This window comes from Ambystoma mexicanum, chromosome 2q (assembly GCF_040938575.1).
Source record: "Ambystoma mexicanum isolate Mex_15411 chromosome 2q, UKY_AmexF1_1, whole genome shotgun sequence".
Lineage (NCBI taxonomy): Eukaryota > Metazoa > Chordata > Amphibia > Caudata > Ambystomatidae > Ambystoma > Ambystoma mexicanum.
In genome coordinates this window covers 10058435-10079383 of record NC_090924.1, presented here as the reverse complement: position 1 = coordinate 10079383, position 20949 = coordinate 10058435, and the positions used below count along the sequence as shown (strand labels likewise).

General features: G+C 48.0%; 1 protein-coding gene across 2 annotated transcripts in view; it reads left to right on the top strand.

The window, feature by feature from the left end:
- AXIN1 (axin 1) overlaps window positions 1–20949 on the top strand; it is a 486191-nt gene that overhangs the window by 271096 nt on the left and 194146 nt on the right. Inside the window, exons 9-10 of one of the 2 annotated variants that reach the window (XM_069646774.1) lie at window positions 6992–7190; window positions 8087–8425. The exons of the other annotated variant lie outside the window; for it this stretch is intronic. Coding sequence (XP_069502875.1) covers window positions 6992–7190; window positions 8087–8116 — 229 coding nt within the window. The 3' untranslated portion in view covers window positions 8117–8425. Of the gene's footprint in view, window positions 1–6991; window positions 7191–8086; window positions 8426–20949 lie in introns of those variants that run through there. 2 annotated transcript variants of the gene reach the window in all.

Genomic DNA, 20949 nt, shown 5'->3' with positions numbered 1-20949 from the left:
TTTCGTCAGAGTGCATCCTGCGTCAATGGCATCTGGTCCATGTCCCTCAAGGGCCTCCGTCGAGGACGACGTCACAGGATGTTATAAATAGGAAGCACTGCGCCCCTAGCCTCAGTTTAGTTTTTCCCGCTAACGTGTTAACTTTGTGAGACTCAGCGCGCCTTGTGTGTTTTCTTCATTGAAGATGTCTTTCTCTTTGACCCCTCTGATTCTGCGGTCCGGTTTCAAGACCTGCCTGGACTGCAAGTCTAAAATGTCACTCACCAACCCCCACCGCATTTGTTTGTGGTGCCTCAGAGAGTCGCACGACACATACGTCTGCTCGAAATGCCAGTCGCTGACTGCAAAGGCCTTGCGGGAGCAGAAGGGGAAGCTCCAGGTAGGTAGGGGCTCGAAGCCTGCTAAGTCCCGAACTTCCAAGTCCAAGGGGGTTTCCACCGATGACTCGAGGGGCGACTCTCTGCGTCGGAAGGAATCCTGGGGATCTTGGTCCCAGAGTGGTTACCGGCACTCGTCTTCCTCGTCCCGGCACTCGCGGAAGCGCTGTCACTGGTCGTCTTCCCCTTCCTCCTCAGAGAATGGTGCCTGGAGGAATGTTACGTGCCCTACGAAGTCCTCGACTCCGGAGGAATGGGCAGCGTTCAAGAAATCTATGATGGTGATTTTTCAATCGCAGGACACGGGTCTGGTCGTGCCTTCTGACAAAACCGGCCTGGATCAGTCTCGGTCTGTGTCTTGCACGCCTTCGGGCTCGAGTTCACGACGCGACACACATCGGGAGTCGTCGAGGTCCCGTACAGACAAGGTTTCGAAAGGTCGCAAGCGACGTGTCTCTAGGTCTCGGTCCTCGTCCCCAGCGAGACCGCAGCAACCTATTCAGGGCTCGTGGGCCGGCGTCGACTCGTTCGGCGCCGTGTCAGTCCGATTCGGAAATCGAAGCCCTGCCATCGTATCAGCCCACGCCGCCGTTGGCACCTGTGTCGACGCCGAAACCTTTGGCGATCACGACGCCAAGATTATCGAAGCCTTCGACGCTCTCAGTGCCTTCAGGGATTTTTTCTCGAAATATGCCGTTGTAGTACCCTGACATTGTGGATCCTCCGAGTTGGCTACTTGAAAGTCTTTGCGGCCTGTTTTGGCTTCCAGGCCCTCTTCTGTCCCCAGTCCTGGGTTTCATCTCCCCTAAATGACATTTATGAAGACGAGGAAAGGTCTGTGGTTGAGGACCCTGGTGACCTTGAGGATGCTCCACCTTTTTCTTGTGATAAGTCAGTTGGAGGAGTTGCGCAAGACCCTCCATGATGCCATTGGGTTGGACACTTCCCCTTAAGTGGAATTTGGTAAACCTGAGCCTGGGGCTCATGCAGAGTCCTCGTACAGGAGACTCATGGCGAGGGTCTCAGAATATCTCTGCTGGTCCAGTCCTGAGGATTTTGTGCCGGAAGATCTGACGGACATTCTGGATCAAGGTCCGCCCGCTGACCCTGTTTTGTCATTTCATCTTACCTTGCAGAAAAGGGTGGCAGCTGCTTGACAGTCCCCGTTATCTCTTCCGGCTGTGAATAATAATCTAACTAAGAAATACCGCCCTACCGTTAGCGACCTGAGCTATTTATCTACTCACCCCACTCCTGAGAGTTTGGTGTTTCAGGCGGCTATGCCCACTTCGAGGCAGGCAGCGTACCCTTCCATCCATCTGGATAGGGACGACAAGTGCTTCGACGGTTGGGCACGGAAGGTTTTTTCTGCTGGGAGCATGGCCTTGAAGTTGGCCAACTCCACGTGTGCCGTGGCAAAGTTCACACACACTCAGTGGAATTCTGTTGCTTTTGCGGCTGAGCGTATTCCCGAGGGGGAAGAAAGGGATGGTTTCCTTGCTATCGTGCAGGATGGCTAGGATGCCATGTGTGAGGCCCTTCAGTCGGGTTTGGATAAGGCTGACAGTGTGAGCCGGTCCATGGCTGTGAGCACCCTTATAAGCAGATTTGCGTTGTTGCGGAAGTCTGGGTTTGCTCCGGATGTGCAAGCCCGTCTTCTAAACATGCCCTTTGATGGCGCACATTTATTTGGCCGCAAGGCTGACGAGAGCCTTGAGATGTTGCAGACCTCAAACGCTGCGGCCAAGTCTTTAAGCACGGCGGTGCGTCAACCTCTGCCTTTTCGTCCTAGGGGACAGCAGTGAAGTGGAGGTTCCTTTAGTTTCTACTCCTCCTTCAGTAGAATGTGATGGGCCGCCAGTCAAAGGGGCCAGCGAAACGGGGAAATTGTGGTGCCAAAGCCGCTCAGGCAGCTGCAGTTGTGAGGCCATGTCCCATGTTCGCCGGTTGGGGGCAGACTGTCTCAGCATCTCGAAGAATGGCGTGCCATTACTTCAGATGCGTGGGTTCTGGATACCGTAGCCCACGGCTACTGCCCTCGCTTCCTTCAGCGGCCTCACAACAATCCACCGGGGAAACACTCTTTGAAGAGTCCGGATCCGCTCCTTGCGCAGGAAATCTTGTCCCTGCTGGAGAAAGGCGCCATAGAACTGGTGCCTGTAGTGGAGAGGAACAAGGGCTGGTATTCCCCTTACATTTTGATCCCAAAGAAAGACTGGGGATTGAGACCCATCATGGACCCATCATGGACTTAAGTTGTTTGTACAAACTTCTTTCTCTCAAGTCCTCCAGGCCCTTCAACTTCAGGATTGGTTGGTGTCTCTGGACCTCGAGGCTGCATACTTCCATGTGCCGATCCATCCAGCGCACAGGAAGTACCTGAGGTTTGCAGCTGGCCACTCGCATTTTCAGTTTCGGGTCCTGCCATTCAGATTTACCTCCACCTCGAGGGTCTTACCAAGCTCATGGTGGTGGTGGCAGCGTACCTCAGGTGAGGGAGGATTCATGTCTACCCCTACCTGGACGACTAGCTGATCCGGGCGCGCTCTCCCGAGCCAGCTTTGGATCATCTCTGTGTCACCTACCACCCACAGGCTGGGCTTCTCCCTAAATTTCAAGAAGTCGCACCTGACACCTTCCCAACAGCTCCAATACATCAGGGCTGTGTTGGGCACGTCCTTGGAAGTGTTCGCCAAGGGCTCATCACATTGTGCAGATGGTGGACAAGTTTCAACATGCCCAGTGTCTGCCGGCTTTCAGTTTCTTAAGGTTGCTCGGCCTCATGGCTTCCTGCATTTTTCTGGTGCCAGAGCCCAGGCTGCGGATGAGATCCCTGCAATGGGTCCTCAAGATGCAGTGGTCGCAGTGGTCTGGCAAGATGACGGATCCTGTTCAGATCCCACGCTCGGTCTCTCAGGACCTTCTGTGGTGGACGAACGAAGGGAACCTGATGAAGCTGGAACCGTTTTGGCAACCGTGGCCGTGACTGTAGTGACGGACGCTTCCCTCACAGGATGGGGCGCTCATGCCAACAACTTCACCGCCATCGGTCGTTGGTCTCTGTCGGAGTCCAGACTCCACATCACTCTGTTAGAGCTGAGAGCCATCAGGCTAGCCCTGCAGGCTTTTCTGCCCTCGGTACGCGGGAAGAGTGTCCTGGTCATGACGGACAACACAGTGGCCATGCATTACCTCAACAAAAGGGGGGGGGGGCATGGTCACTCCTGTTGTGCAGAGCGGCAATTCAGTTCTGGTTCTAGGCCATCCAACAGGAGATTTCGCTCTCAGCAGTTCATCTGGCCGGCGACGAAAATGCGGCGGCGGACACTCTGAGCAGTCAGAGCACACTCTCTCACGAGTGGGCATTGGCTCAGGAAGTCCTTCAGGAGATCGTCGCCCTTTGGGGAAACCCGCAAGTGGATCTCTACGCCACCAGTGTCAACCGGAAGTGCCAGAGATTCTGCTCAAGGGAATTTCCTCTAAGAGGAGCCTTGGGAGACGCGTTCGTGGTGGATTGGTCATTCCCACTGCTGTACGCGTTTCCTCCAGTCCCAGTCATTCCTCAAGTGTTGCAGAGGTTACGGAGGTTCGGTTCCCACATGATCCTCATTGCTCTGGATTGGGCCAGGACAGCGTGGTACCTTCTGGAAATGCTCATCTGCCCTCCATGCCGTCTTCCCCACCGATGGGATCTGCGCTCACTCGCGCGCGTGCAAGGGGTTTGGGGAGCAGGGGTCAGCGGGGGGGGCATTAGTGTCAGGTTCTCCATCCAGTGGTCAAGACTCTCAACCTTCATGCTTGGTATCTGAAAGGTTGAGGTATAAGGATTGGGACCTCCCGGATGACGTGATGGAGGTGTTGCTTTCGGCCAGGCGGCCTGCAGCAAAATCCCTGTACCGTTGCTGTTGGCGTAAGTTCTGCAACTGGTGCAGGGATGACAATGTTGATCTTTTTCAGTGCTCCATTCCTATGGTTTTCTTTCTTGCTTTCTTTGGCCCACAGGGGCGTTCAAGTGGGTACCATTAAAGTTACCTGGCGGCGCTGTCTATCTTTAAGCGCTCATCTGAAGAATGCTCTTACTTTAAGATTCCTTAGATTTCTCAGTTTCTTAAAGTACTGACTAATGTATTCCCGCTGTCCCCTTTCCAGTTGCCGGTTTGGGATTTTAATATGGTTTTGAGATTTCTCATGGGTGCTCCGTTTGAACATTTGCACTCTTGTCCTTTGAGATTACTGTCCTTCAAGACTGTGTTCTTGGTTGCGGTTACTTCTGCTCGCAGAGTGAGTGAATTGCAGGCACTTTCAGCTAAACCACCCTTTACTGTGTTTCACAAGGACAGGGTTGTAATGCGAGTACGTCCTTCTTTTCTACCTAAGGTAGTCTATGAATATCATTTGAGTCAAAAGGTGGTTCTTCCATCTTTCTACCCTCCTCCTCATCCTGGTAAGGAAGAGGAGCATCTCCATCAATTAGATGCTAGGAGAGCTCTTGGCTTTTACATTTCTAGGATGTCCAGGGTCAGAGTGGACGATCAACTCTTTGTAGGATATGCTGGACACCGATTGGGCCAGGCTGTTACCAAACAGACCTTGTCCAGGTGGATTATCCTTACCATTACGGAGTGTTAACGGTTGGCGGGTAAAGACCCTCCTGAAGGGTTGAGAGCTCATTCCACTAGGGACGTGGCTACTTCCACCGCCCTCCAGCGGGGTGTTCCTATTAGGAATATTTGTGATGCCGCTACTTGGGCTTCCATACATACATTTGAAGACATTATTCCCTGGATACACTCCATGGTCAGGATTTGGCCTTTGGGAAGGCGGCTTTCTATTCTGCAATCTAATTGTGTATTCTAAATTCTTTTCCCTCCTCCATTTACTGGTACTGCTTTGGGAGTCTGTCAAAGATGTGGGATGCGTTGGAGGACACAATCCATTCGAAGAACAAGTTACTTACCAACTCGTAACGTTCTTTCGACTGGATGTTCCTCCAACACATTCCACATCCCTCCCAGCCTGCCATCAGGAGAATATCCTATGCAATTGCAGCTGCCGTTTCCGGAAGACTAAGTGCAGTCCTGCAGGCATCAGACTGGTGTTACACGTTCTGGGGGAAAAAAACTTAAACCGAGGCTACGGGCACCGTGCGTCCTATTTATAACATCCTGTGACATCGTCCTCGACAGAAGCCCTCGAGGGACATGGCCCCGACGCCATCGGCGCAGGACGCCGTCTGCCGAAAAAGTTTCCGAAGTGCACAGCTGCGGACATTACATGTCAAAGATGTCGAATGCGTTGGAGGAACATCCAGTCGAAAGAGCTTTACCAGTTGGTAAGTAACTTGTTCATCTAACTAAACTAAACGGCAGAAACTGATAATGCCTAAATAATGGCACACATACAATCTTGCATGAATAGGGGTACTTTGGTGACATGAGCTAATATATTGGCATTCCAACCTCTAACCTTTGGAATATATTTGATACATCAAACTCTGTACCCAGGTGCACACCCTAAAAGTTTGATCTGCCATCTGCCTTGCTTGCGTCCTCAGGATATAGGTAGATGTGCGTTGCTTTCTGGGAGAATATATTACTACATAGGATTAGGGCTGTGATGTGAGTCTATGACTGGTCGGGGCACGGGAGGGTCAGATGGATATCAACATGAAAGGAACTGCAGGGTCTAAGCTGGTGGGCTCTGGCCTGATGGGGTGGAGGCTGAGAGTGCACGGGAAGTTTAGTGGAGATGAATGGCACTTGGGTTTATCACTTGTCAGTGTCGCACGTTCTCCGCAGAGCGTATTCCTCTGTGAGAACAGGGCTTGCGCAGAGGTGGCAATGCAGAGGCGATGGTGTGGGCTGGCTGAGCGAGGCGCTGGGGATGGGAGAGCTGCATTTGTACAGAGAGATGGATTTTCGGGCCTAGTAGAAAGATGTAATTCGGGCTATTTCAAAATGGTTTTCTAATGCTGGGCAAGAAACTATAGTGTATGTGTTAGTTGCGATGGGGTCAGGTGTAACGGAATGTTGCTGGGGTTGGCTACGCCTCCCCCCTTGGTTATTACATATATATCGAGAGTGATGAAAGAGGGGGTGGGGGGCAAGGACAGTCTACTTCCCAACACTAGTAAGATCGCTTTCTTCGTCTTCCCTCTGTTCACCCTGCATTGCCTTGTCGCGCCTTGAAGCACTTGTGCATAGGCACGTTACAAATGCAATATCATATCATCATATGATATCATGGTCTGTTTCAGACAGACACAAATGGAATCTTAGGTTACACTAGACTTTCAATGTCTTGTATTATCTGTTTTACTTACCTTCAGTGTAACTGTTGTCCAAAAATAACTAAATCACTAGCACTATTGATGAGTAAAAAACTATTCTTATTCGCGTGGCATTGGTGGAGGCCAGCAAACAATTAGTTTATTTTTCTGGCATATTTCAAATGCCACGTTGGTTGGTCGGGCTCATCGGTCCCATGCAGTGAAGGTCACTTTGTGTGATGTTGCTTGTGGGGAGTTCACACTGATGTGTCTCGTACGGCATGTTTTCGTTTTTATTGCTTTTCTTCACGAAAACTACCATTCATACACGCTCTCTCTAAACAAGGTTCAACTGTTATTCGACCTTGGACGAAAGGGAGGAATCGATATGGCTCGAAGGACAGAAGGTGTGTCGAATACCGGCAGAAATGATAACATTCACTATGTTGAAAATGGACATTGTAACATTTGCTTTCAATCTATGCAAACCGCTGTTCGGAGTGGACACTGCTTTACGGCAAGAGAATGGAACAACCAAATATAATGTAAGTTGAACTATTAAACATTTACTTTGTGATTCGAAACGGCATTTGTGATGTACGCACTTGAAACCATTCAACGACGTGCAAATATGCCATTTGATGAAAAAACTGTACACAACAATTTATTCCGTAGATTAAATGTATACTGCGACACCTGCAAACCCAACCTGTATGCAGGCTAGTGATATCTAAACCCGTCCCATGGAATATCAGGGTGTGCTATCAGCGTTGTATTATTGGATGTGACGGGTACAGAACATTTTCCAAGCCAGTTCCGTTACATTTTTAAAAAAGGTAGCAGGCGCCCCTCTCTAGAATGAACATGGCATGATAACCTGTTCCGTTGTTTTTTCCCACTTTGAGAGTCCACAGCCATTGCTTTTTGCTCACTGTACCTTTCACAGGTGGGAAATATCCTTTTGCATATCAGTCTTTGTCCCGCCCACATGGGCAGTCCAGCACCGAAATGCTATGGCAATTCCCTTCTGAACAAGAGTACCTACAGCAACCCCATACACGTGTTTCAGCCTTGCTGGGCCACACCAGTGAGGTGGAGCTGTGCCTCTCTGAGCACAGTGAGCATGGAGTCCACGTCTGGGTTCCCCCAGTGAATTTAGGGGCAACAAACACAAGTTTGTTTAAAATATTCCGTTATAATGCTGTCGATCTGTTCCATTTTTCTGCAGCTTCTGTATCCCATTCAATGCTATACATTCTCCACAGCGCTAACCTCTCAAGCAAATCGTAGTCTCAAACTCTCCACAATGTTTTCTGCGTGTTTCCAATGTTTGTGGTTTGTTTATTATTCGGTTTCATCTGGTGCAGAATTACAGGGTAAATGGATACATTTGAATAAAGAACGGCTACTAAAATATATTTTTATTATGTTTTCTACACAGCTATATTTTGCCTTTATGCGAATGCCATAGTTTCCAAATGCCAACAGATGGCTTCTTCAGCCAGCAGTGGCAGATACGCCTAAACAGATGGATTTGCATTACGCTGATGTGGGACGATCGCCCGGGACCAATATGCCCTTTGCCGGTACCAGCGACAAGGAGAAACCTGTCATTGTTTAAGGTCTAGCAAGAAACTGATGCCGAAGCCTTGCGATTCAAGGTGCGTCGAATGTGCATCTTCTCCCGAAAGGAACAACGTGTGCGTCATGATGGGACATTCAAAAATTGGTGCTTAATCGAAATTAGCGGATCACGGTGGTTCTCCGAGCGTTTTTTGTGAAATAAAAACATTTATAAATTGCAGAATATTGATGTTTCCTTTAAAAATAGTGTTTTCTATTCCGATTTGGGATGTGCTATGCTGTGAGAGGATCGGTGTGTTGATATTCCGGTTTAACTGACTTTAAGAGGTAGGTGATGACTGGGTGCGTTTGGCTACGCTGCCCACTATCGTCATGAAAATAGGTGGAGAATATTGCTAGGAATAGTGATGTCAGCTTCAGGAGCGGGTGATATGATTTAGTGCCGTGAGGGCACTTGAACTTAGGGCGACGCAGCAACGGATAAGATTGGCACAAGATGACTGCACCTGCTCATTGATTTCGCATTTGTAAAAGTGCAGAAAACTAAGGTAAGGTGCATTGGAAATGTTTTTACGATCGATCACAGTTTGCTTAAAAAAACATGCCCGAACGCTTGGGACAGTAACATTTTTGAGCGCACTGTTCTTTTAAGGCCTCACTGCACTGCAAAAAGAGCAGGATAACATAAAAAATAAAAGCAAAACGTTTGGTGGTTCCATAAAGTTGGAAGGAAAGGTGCAGTAAAGAGAAATCTTTCCTAACAGCGGGAATCATTGGGTATCCCGCTGTTAGGTAAGAATTGATGTATCAACACTGTGTGAGACTACACAAAATATATCTGCTTGGTATTATGTAACCTACCGTTAGGAAAGATTTCATTTTATGTGTAATTTTCCCTCCAGTTGTACACCCCCAAACTTTTAGCTGCGGTTTATACAGCTTAGTCTGACTTTGCCAGGGGAGCACAGCCTTCTGCTGCACTCCTCTGGGCTTTCGCTCACTTTTTATGGGGAAACTTACATGCCCTTAAGACGGTCAGTGCTGGGGTGTCTGTCCCCAATACACATCCTGGGTGCCAGAGAGTCTGGAGTGCTGTGAATGACTGGGACCACCGTGGGCCATGATCTTCCGTTTTGGCACGAAGGGAACTTTGGATAAGAGGAGGCCAAAAACACCCATACCATGTCGATCTCTGGAGTTCTCACTGAAGAAAGGATAGGATCCAAGTATCCTGAAACTAAGAAGTTGAGTCAAGGAACCGCTGGTGAATCGCTGGAAGGTTTGGCACCCTGAGCCTGCTATCATCCCTTGGGACCCCTCTGCATCTGGTCGACGCTTCGACCCATTAGAATAGTGGAACCAACTATTCTCGGCGCCTTCAACTAAACCTGCAAGTAAGCCTTCTCGGAAGTGTCCCTGGCTCAACATGTGGGCTGACCAGCTTACGCAGCACCTTTCCTCTGTCTCCGCCGTCGTTTCGAGGAGGCCCTCGAAACTTGGTATACTGCTAGCTCTGTGTCCCCGACACCCTCACACTGAATTTCTAACACTTGCCGTTCCCAGGTCTGAAGTGAGACAAGTGCGCCAGGACCGGAGTAAACGGGGTTACCGTGTTGCCCAGCCGCGGCAACGATCTTTGCAGGTGCGCTGCATTTGTGACCCTCTTGCCCCTGAAGCCTGCTGCAGTGAAACTGGCTTGATCCATCCACCGGGAGTGGAGAAATCGCCACTGTCCCGTTTGGCATCCTCACTGTATCTTCGGAACTGAAAGCTGCAGAGTCGTCATATTGCCGCAGTAGAACCCGCAACCGAAGTGGACTTGAACCCTAACCTTAACCGGTGGCCCGAGCGCCTCCATCCATTATTAGGCATAAGTGGCCCCTGGGGGTCCCCCTCCTTTCCACTGCTAGTGCCAACTATTCCCGAACCTTGGAATCACCTCTGCCTTCAAGTGGATGTTCTCCTCGAATAGTGGGTATCTATTCTTCATCGCCTCACCCACCTTCCTGAGCTGCTAGAGACCCCTGAAGAAGCCCCGTTTTGCCCATTGGAACATCCGCGTGCGTCTGCACTACAAGTACTTTTGAGCATAAGGCTTCTCTCTTCTTAGGGTTTGGACTGCCTCTTAGTTAGGTGTGTGTTTGATGTTGAAGGGGACTAAAGACTACCTGCACTGCCTATTTTCCTTCCCCTCTAGGTTGTGAACTTATTTCGCGCTGTTGACCCTTTAGACCCCAATGGGCTTGTATATATCTTGTATTGATTGTGTTGTGTTGGTTTAGTAGGATTGCTATGATTCTTTTACTGTGTGTTGAGTTACAGAGGTCTTGTAATATATGTGTCTATATTTTTGATATATACACCTGTCTGGAAGTCATTTGTAAGTGTCCTTGCTCTGTGTGCTCATTGAGGTCTTTCAGTCACCTTCACCCCTCCTGAGACTTAGTCTTGCCCGCCTGCCATAGCTACCTTGATTGGTTTGGTTTGTCTGGTTATCCTGTTCCAAGAAACTAGGCTGACCTTCTGAAATCTGTCTTAACATTCACCTTTTGGTATAGGTCTGTACTACACAAGTTGGTAGTGTGACTCAGCAGCCAGGCCCGTCTCAAGAGGGGTAATTGGGAGCTGTAGAGCTGTAGCAATGAAATTCGCAAATATAAGTAACACTTATACTCAATGTTTCAGTTATAAATAGTTATTTATTTAACTTCAATTTTTAAATACTTGTTCTTTAAAAAGGGCAAGTTACGTAACAATCAAATATACTTTCAAAGACCAGAATCAGCACAAGTTAGTGTATACTCTTTAGATATGCTTTTTACACAATTCCTACACCCAGAGGTGACTTCATTCACAAGGGTAGTAATGGCATTTAGATATCACTTTACAGATTCAGAGGTTGCAGAAGGGAAAGGTTAAAGGAAGGAAAAATGTTAAACAGGTTCTCAGGGCATGTGAGTATACTTAAATCTTCCAATGAAGTCTAGACAAGCCTTTCCCAGTGTTGGGGAGAATTCTCAGAAATGTGCCAATTCCTCTGTACCTTAGAGACCTTTTTAACCTGGAGAGAGTGAGACCCTATTTCCCACTCTCTCATGTATTTTTGTTATGATTTGAACACTGTGTTTCTTGTGGTTGTGGAGTTTGACCAACTCCATAGGCATCATCTTTTACATTGTGTCACTCAGCACCTTCAGTGCAGTGGCACAGGGAAGTCTTCCAGATTTCCCCAAGGTTTAAATACCTTCTCTTGGATAAACTACTGTTTCCAAGAGCAGTAAAGTGAAATTGACTGCACTTAAATTTGTAACTTTCTAGACCCAGCACACACTATCTTACAATAGGGTCCTGGAGGGGTTACTTAGCATCCCCTTTGTCTAGCTTCTCATGTAACATTTTTTATGTTATCCTTTCCTCGATGAATGGCTGGTGGCAGTGGTTTACTTGTAACTACCATGGTGTGCTTTTACCTCAGGCTGCACTCGCAGCTGCAGTAAAGCACCCAAGAGTGCCATTTCTGTCAAAATGGCCCTGGTCGTAATTTTATCATCATTTCTTTGTGGAAAGGTCCTTCTTGATTTACTTTGCGCACCAAAACAGGTTTGGTCCCTTTGTTCGTTTAGTCTTTGGCAGGATTCACGAGTGAAGCCGGCTTCTGGCACCAGGGTGTCTAGCGGGGGCAGGACGCGAGAGAGGTGCCCGAAACTCCTTGTGCGTAGTCTCCTAGGAGACAGGAATGCCCTCCTGGGTGATTGGCCGGTTGGGTGACGGACAGCTAGGCTGGAATGAATGAGAGAAACCTGCATAAAAGGCAAGGCTTTTTGGCTTGGAAGGCAGAGTCGACCACTGGATGAAGGAATCCGAAGAAGAACTTGGAAGAGACGCCTGCTGCAACTCCTGGACCGTTGGTTTGCCCGTTGAAGCCCTGCTGCTGTGCTGAAGCTCCTAATTCGCCTCGACTTGGGAAGCCCTGCAAGGACGACTTCTCCCCTTGAATTGGTGGGACCAATCAACTCCAAAGTAAGCCACCTGGACATCCTCTCGCAGCTGGTTCAAATTCCACTGCAGTTGCTGCTGGAACCGAATAGCTAGGGAGAGAAACACCAGATTGTGTGCGTTGCTTTTATGTTGGCCAAGAGCTCCAGGAAGATCCTCCGGACTCCCAGGAAGCTAGACTGACCGAGTTTGAGCCACCTCAACAGAGTGCTGGACCCCAGATGCAAGGAAAGCCCATCTCGACAGCCAAGAGTCGGCAGTGCTGCTATTTGTATAGACGCGAGGAGCTGAAACCACGAAATGTCACTGAATAGAAGTTGGTCCTTTTCCTGTCACCGACCGTCTAGTTGCAGTGCAGGAGTACTTACCTGCTTCAGAATGTGTGTGATCTCTTGTTTTGTTCTAATAACCTTTTTCTTTGACATACTCTTAAGTATGGTTCTAAATGCGAACAGTGGTATATTAATGTCCACAGTGTCCTAGTTACTAAAGTAACCTGAGGGTGTAGGAAGTTTCTGTGTGCCATCCCAAAAGGGTACTTACTGGTTTAGAAATATTAAGAGTGTGGTTTTTGGAGTGTATGTGTGTGTTACTATTATATTGTCCCCTTCTAAAGAAAGCTTACTCAAACTGACTGTTAAATAAATGAATAATTCTTTAATCAAGAAACCTTGTGTGTAAGAGTTTATTTGAATACTTGTCACTGTAAATCTCTTTGTAACGCCCCTACAGCTCACATTGACCCCTCTTGAGATAAGCCTGGCTGCTCAACACGCTACCATAGTACAGACTTATACCAAAGGTTGGGTTCCTATTGCCAGGAGGTCAGGGTTGTTGTAGTGCATCCAAAGGGTACTGCATATAATCTTGCCTAACACCCAGAAATAACAGTCTAAAACCAAGTTGCCTCCTATGAAGGAAAGAAATATCAAAGTCAATGGACTATAAGAGTCTGCAGGGAGCCAGGACAGCCAAAGTCAATTGGAGCACAGTCTGTGGAGCTGGGGCTCTTTGTTGTTAATAAGTGTCTTGCACAGGTTTTGTAGAAATCACTTGTAGGGTCACAAGCTTTTACACTTGTGAAAAGCAGAGTTGGAATCTACCCCAACAAAAGTAGCAAATGCAAGTCTCAAGTGAGAAGAGCACAGCTACAGACACTGAGGTAAGTACCCCAAGTCTAAACAGTACATCTGTTTTGAAGAAGAGTGCTCAAGCTGGATTCTGTCCAGTTGCAGCGATGCAGATCCTGGGTTCCTGAGCCTCAGTTGTGTGGACAAGAGGGAGGACGTCTGGAGGACTCCTGCAGTAGCAATTTGGAGGTCGTCTGCAGCTACTGGCTCTTTTCGGATCAGCAGCACTTCACGGTTTCAGCGCGTGGTAAACTGCACCGCCATGGATCTTGGATACCAGTTGTGCTTCCTTCACTCCTTGAGTCCTGCACTCTGGTGAGGGGACTCGAGCTCTGGTTGTCCTGCTTCTGCGGGGTCCTTACTAGACTCCGGGTGTTTCACGATGGATTTCAGACGTTTCACTCGACTACGGATTTCTCGCCCCCTGGCACTCTGTTCTTGCAGCAGCGCAGATGTACAGGCAATCGGGGAAGATGGTCCAGTGGAGTTAGTCTCGGGGTTAGTTGGTCCCACTAATCCAAGGGAAGAATTTGTCCCTTCCGGAGTTTCTCTTGTTGATCAGAAAAAGGAGATTCAGCACAGCAGCAGGGCTTCACCGGGCAGTTCAAAAGGTCCAGAAGGATGCAGCAAGCTTAGTTCACAGTTTTTTCGTCAGGTGTTTCTCCCAGTGGTCAACTCTGCTTCTAGTCCCCACCCCTCGCCTTTGAAGCAGGTTTCTCCCATTCATGCATAGTTTAGGCTGTCAATCACACAGCAGGGTGGTTGTCCTGAAACGACAGCCAGCCAATGAGTACTGGTTACATTCAGGCATTCCTAGAGGCAAAAGACAGGGGAGTTTCGGGAACATCTCTCACATCCTGCCTTTCCAGACAAACTGGAGCCAGAGGCGGGTTTCAGGACTGAAGCCTGCCAAAGGCAATATGAACAAAGGGCTCATCTCGGCCTCAATGTACAGAGTAAAACCCAATAAAGACCCCACAAACAGAAAATGGTGAAAAAAGAAGACTGTGCCATTTTGACAAAAATGGTCACCCATGGGTGCTATACTGCTGCGGAGGATTCAGCCCGTGGTAGAAAAGCACGATGGCAGGAAAATGAAACCACTGCCACCAGCCATTTAAGTAGTGAGGGTAACATATAAATGCTACATGAGAGAGTAGGATAAGGGGCTACTAGGTATCATCCCAGCACTTCACATAAGATCGGGTGTGCTGGACCTACAAAAGAGAAAATGTAAGTAAAGTCAATTTCACTTTACTATTTTTAGGAACAGTTCACCCAAGAAAAGGTATTTAAACCTTATGAGAAATCTAAAGGAGGTCTCTGTGACACTGCACTAGAGGTGCTGTGTGTCACCATACAAAAAGTTGATGCCTACAGAGTTTGTCAGACCTTAAAAACAGTGGAAACTCATAATCCAAATCCGCTCAAAAACACCTGAGAAGGTGAAAAAAAAGGTCAGTCTCACTCCAGGGTTAAAATTAAAAAGTCCTAAAGTGCCTAACACCCGCCTAGGCTCCAGAGCGTCTGGGCAGGCAGGAAGTGGGGAAGGAGTCATCCACCTCCGTCCTTTGTCTGCCAGAGTGCCTGAAAAGGACCAGCTCCCACAGGGGGTGGCTGTGTCCTGATTGGACAGTGTTAGGGGACTTTTCCTAACATCCTACTGGCAGTAAGACTTTAGTAAACTATCCCAGTGGTTTGTAGATCCCCAACTCTTAGTATCAGTGTGTACTAGCTCAGGACCTTGCTAGTGTGGCAGAGCAGTCCGGCTTATCTGAAGAGGAAGATGTGAGCTGTTGGTACGTTCTCTGAATCCTAGTTAAACAGGCACAGCAACGAAGCACTTACACATATATTTACATAGAAGATATATCACACAGACCGCGGTAGCGGGCGTGTAGTTATGGTGACGATGCTAAACTCATAGGAAGACCACTTCTTTGGCGGCTTATAACTTTGCTCACCCTGTAGGAATCCTCACCAAACTTTGCAAAAAAAAGTATATGGTCCGCTCTGAAATTTTTCGCCAAGTTTGGTGAGGTTAAGTGTAAGGGGTCGGGGGGCAAAGTTATAGGGGGCATCCCCAAACATTTTTTTTCCATACACTGAATGGAGGAACAACTGCGCTTGGCTACAGACCGAACAGCTGGACGGATTTTCACCAAATTTGTGGCAGGAGCGGGGGCTTGGGTCAGAAATCGTGCTTTTGTGTGTTTGGAAATCTGACCAGTACTTTTGTTGCAAAGAACTGAAATGTACATCTGAAAATAATTAGTGATCTCTGGGTCCGCTCCACGGACCCATTTGCCTGTTCGCTCCGCGGACAGAAGTGTCATTGGCTTGCAGTACGCTGTGATGTCGGCGAACTTGGACGCGGCCAGTGCTTGGCTGGAGGGAAGCGTGCTGTGCGTCAAAGTTTTTGGGAACCACCGCTGTGGTATCGGAGGATAGTGCAGCGCCGGAAGGGTGTGCATAACACGGTTTGCAGGATCGGGTGGGTGAAAGAGGGGATGAAAGGTTTTGGGGAGTGAAAAGTGGACAATATGATATGTTTGTTTGGGTCGAAGAAAGCGGTGGTGTGCGAGGGGGTGTAAGCAGTTGTGCAAATGTGGCAATTTGCGGGTACCTCCTTAGGCGACAACCTTCTGTGGCGACTGCATGGACGCTGCATTGGGAACGCAGAGTACATTGCAGAGGATGCAAAGAAATTGACAATGTGTTGTGCTGTAGCCTAGGGGTGCCGGTGGTTATGGTGACTTTGTGGGTTTCCATTGTGGTATGCCGGTGGGTTGGCCTTTTGGTGGCTGTGGTACATTTGTGAAGTATGGTATGTGGCGAAATGTTCCCATACATGCCTGCATTGCCTTGTAGTGGGTGTGGGCAAGGGCTAGGCTTTTCTTCTGCTTGTACCCAAGAGCCTAGAGCTTGGGCACCACCCCCGCAATGCAATTCAATGCCTCCATGCATGGGAGAGCAGTGAGGCAATTTGCGGGTAGCTCATCCTGTGACTATCTTCTGTGACGACTGCGTGGAAGCTCCATTGGGAAAGGGGACTGCATTGCAGAGGATGCAAAAAATGGCGAATGGGTGACATTGGCACATGGAAGGATTTTTTACCATCGCAATTTAGCGATCTGGTCCATTCACGCAGGTAGTCACATATACTCCATTGGCGGGTAGCAGCACAGGCGACTATCATATTTTGGTGACTGCACGCAGACTGCATTGGGGATGGGGAGTGCATTGGAGACAATATGAGGATATTTCCAGTCGGTGTACTATGTTGTGTTGTGCCTGCAAAGGCCCTACTGCCTTGTGTGCATGGCTAGGCCCCTTGGACCTAACAGTCTGGCCACTGGTTGGTAGTAGGTTGGAGAATGTTGCCTTGTTTGGGTCCGTTAGTGTACCCATACTTCTCCAGCATGGGGTCTGGCATGGATTCACATGCAAGTTCTTGGCCACAGCCTTGCTTCAGGGAGGGCAGTAAGACATTGCCACATGGAAGGAATGTTTTACTATCACAGTTTTGCAATATGGACCTTTTACACAGCAACTCACATACTTCATTCGCGGGTAGCTGCACAGGCGACTATCACTTTTTGGTGAGTGCAGGCAGACTCCATTGGATATGCGGAGTGCATTGGAGACAATATGAGGATATTTGCAGTCGGTGTGCTATGTTGGGTTGTGCCTGCAAAGCCCCTACTGCCTTCTTTGTGTGGCTAGGACCCTTGGACCTAAGTCTGGGCACTGGTTGGAAGGAGGTTTTCAGAATGTTGCCTTGGTTGGGTTCATTACTGTACCCATACGTACCTGTAGTCAGGATAGCTACATGGCCACATGTTCCCATGCATGGCTCTATTGCCTTCTAGTGGGTGTGTCTAAGGACTAAGCTCTTGGCCACAACCCCGCAATGCAGCGATGTATGGGACTACTGTGATATTGGTATGTGGATTGCACACATATGTATAAAGAGTGCATTCCCTTTGCCTTAGCTCATTTTGATAAGTAATTATAACAATGCCTTCTGACATCCCACAGTCTTACTCACGGTGGCAGATTCATTGTGGAGGACATGTTAGACTTCTTACAGCAGCAGTGCTGCAGCATGCCATCATTTGCCTTTGGAATGGTGTGGCCGTGAACAGAGCCTTGCTTCAGGGAGTGTTGTCAGACATTGTGACATGAAAGGATTTTTTTACCGTCTAACTTCTGCGACATGGCCCATGTACGCAGCTACTGACATATAATTCATTGTCTGGTAGCTGCACAGGCGAATACCTTCAGATGGGGATCGGGAGAGTATTACAGATGATATCAGGATATTTCTATTCAGTGTACTATGTTGTGTTGGGAGTGGCAAGCCCCTACTGCCTTGTGTCCATGGCTAGGACCCTTTGAACTAACAGTCTGGACACTGGTTGGAAGTAGGTTTCAGAAAATTGCCTTGTTTGGGTTCGTACCTATACTGATATGTAACTCCAGCGTACACTCTTAGAAATATGCATGTCTTCTGTGGGTGCTCACCATTACAGAATGGTTGTGGAGGACATTTTGCAGCTGGTACACCGCCAGAGGTTGCGTGAAGTTCCTGCACATGGTGTGCGTCATTGGACTTGTTGTCGTTCACGGACTGACATGCCACCATTTGTGTTTGGTATGGTGTACCCCTGATAATACCATGTGCTTTGACAGTGAAGGAAGATATTGTGACATGACACAAGTTACTAAGCATTACAAATTTAAAGTATGGATAATGTACAGACCGATCCACATACATTTGCACCAGTCACTGTTAAGGCCCGCCATATGCAGGACGGCAGGCCATCTGACTGTCCTCTTTCTTTTGAGTGTTTGTTGAGATGGCCAACGAACGCGGTTGGCGTTCCTGTTGTGTGCAATTGTAATGTGTGCATCACTTCCATTACCTATACGTGTGGGCGGCATACACCATCGCAACAGTCACTGCCATCGCTGACTTTACTTGTGGAGAGTCGTTCCTCGTTACGTGTGTGCCAAGCATTGCGCACTCTTTCATGTGAGCACCTAGCTCTGGAAAGGAACAACATAAACAAAAGCAGGCAAACGGTTCCAGAACATTCCCATAGTTTACCAACAACACTGTGAATTGTTGCAACTGCTTTATTTTGCTACAGAATGTTAACGAGAACGTGTAGGGTGACTGCAATCACTGCTCTTTTATTTCGCAAACAAAATCCAGTGAGCAATGCCGTCTGTGGACTTCTGTGGTTCTGTTGTCCTCTAGCAAAGTGGTAAAAGGATAACTTTGTGGTCCTTGGTGGGCCGTGTGGAAGAACACATTTTCTTTGCAAGGTAGACAAGGTAGCAGCTGTTGTCTCTGGGATGCCTTGCAGCATAAACGTTTGCAGGTTGGTTTGTATTGCCGGAACCGCAAATGGACATACAGGCCCATATCGGTCGGCCCAGATAATGACGGAAAACACATTGCTAATGGAAATCTTGCAATGCTTGGTCCACCACCCGTCTGGTGGAAGGTGTGGCTCGCGCATTAAGGTGCTAGGTATCTGAGAAGAAAGAGGAATAAGAATGGATGTAAGAAGCCGCTATTAGTGGCAGCGTACAGGACAAGAGTTTGCGGGAAGGATGTCTTAATAGGAGGCTGCCTCATGGACCATGTACTGTGTGTTATTGAGTAGCATCATATGTTAACCCACTGCCTTGCTCTCTGTTTTGTAGGTGATACTGTCATTTTATGGCTCCACACAAGCAAAATGTCTTTGAAACGTTGCCACCACACGCTCTTTTCATGCGTTTCCTTTTTACAGAAAATGACAATGCTAGCGAGTGTTAGACCCACGGCACAATGTCTGTGTGTGTGTGTGTGTGTCCAAAGAAAAAAAACCCCTCATGGGGCGTCTCCTCGCATTGCAGGAGAATGTAGGAGCTGGTTTGGTAAAAAATGCATCATAGAAATGTGAGCTGTCGATGTTTGTGTGCCGGTTGACTGCTGCGTGCACTTGTGGCCGTTACAACTTTCAATACAATAAGGGTGCGTAGAACTGGTAATTGTGTGAAAGGGCATAGTAAGGGCAAAACAGGAAATCTAGCACTGAACGAGTGAGCAGAAGGTGTGCTGTTTCAGTGCACGAATTGCGTTCCCTTTTCGTGTTGTCCTTTAAGTCTGCTTTTTTTTCAGGGGCTGGGGAAGAATGGCAACAAAACGAAGTACAATCACAGTTGCAATTTACGGGGAATGATGGAGACATGCCACTGTAACAGCATGCGATTACTGCCGTTACAAACGTCCGTACAATGCACACAGGGAAAGTGTGCGGTAAAGTAAATTGATAAATATGCATACGGGTATACGGGTATTCGCCCACCCATACAATATGGGTGGGCGAAAAATTCCAGCGGACGGCGTATGGAATAGTTGTAGACTACCTTTTGGACACATGGGCAGAGCAACTGCACTGTAAGTTATGTATCCTTTTTTTTCTACAATTCCATACAATGTCTGACCTTGGAGCTAAACATGCTTCCGACTGAAGGCTGTTTTACAATGAGCTTTTGTCCTGTTGAAGGAGAGGTACGTTAGGTTTCGCTTTCTGGAGATGGTGCTGGAAAAAATAAAAAGTTTCAGCCAGCAACGTGTTTCGATTGTAGCAAGCATTTCCGAATGTTGGTAGTGTCATTACGGTGAAGGTAGTACGACGTATAACTAGTGATGATGGTGCCGTACACATGCTACCCTGAATGCACAGATGGCAACATACACAAAATGTGCTTTTACAATGCCTAAGGAACATTTATGGACGATGGCAGACTGTGTGTTCGCTGCCTCAGCATACGTGGGTGGCTGGCCCATCGTATGCAGTTTGGCGTCTTGCAGCATGAACATGTTTGGGGCTGTCGTTGATCAAAGAAAAGTAATTACTGCGTACGTCCTTCAAACATTGTAAGGGGGTTATGGTGTTCAAATGGTGTTTCCATTATACAATAAGAAAGGGAAACGGAAGTTTAAACATTTAAGGAGTAATGCAGTGTTCGAAATATGGCTGCCAAGCTATGTACCATGTTCTGCAGTGAAATATGTGTTAGATGCCTTCTTTTGAAATGGTGTACATAACAATGAAGATGACCTACTGGCCTAAACGGTGCCAGTTGACTGCGCGGAGCCAAATGTTGCAGCAGCTAGGACAGTTACATAACATATATGGATGCATTGATCAATTTGCCCTTTTGTGCTTGTGCAGATTATCGGGTAGGTTACTGTAGTGTGGTGCATTTAGTATGTCCACTTATTGTAGGCTTAGGTGAACAGTGTACGTAGGAAACAGGTTATCTATTGTGTGCAAGAAATGGCAGGGAATGTCAACTGCAGAGGCTAAGGGGTAGGTGGCTGTGTTATGTATGGGGTTTCTGGTACGTGGATAGATGTTTGTAAGCATAGTTGTACAGTGCAGCGGCAGTTGTGCGCAGGGTCTACAATATTGAGCGCATGGCTTTAGCCCCTACACTGTACTGGGTGTAGTGAAGCGTGTACGGTGTAGGCAAAAGCTGCGTAGTGTAATATAGGTGTGCACTGAAAATTGTGGCATTGCAATGTTTA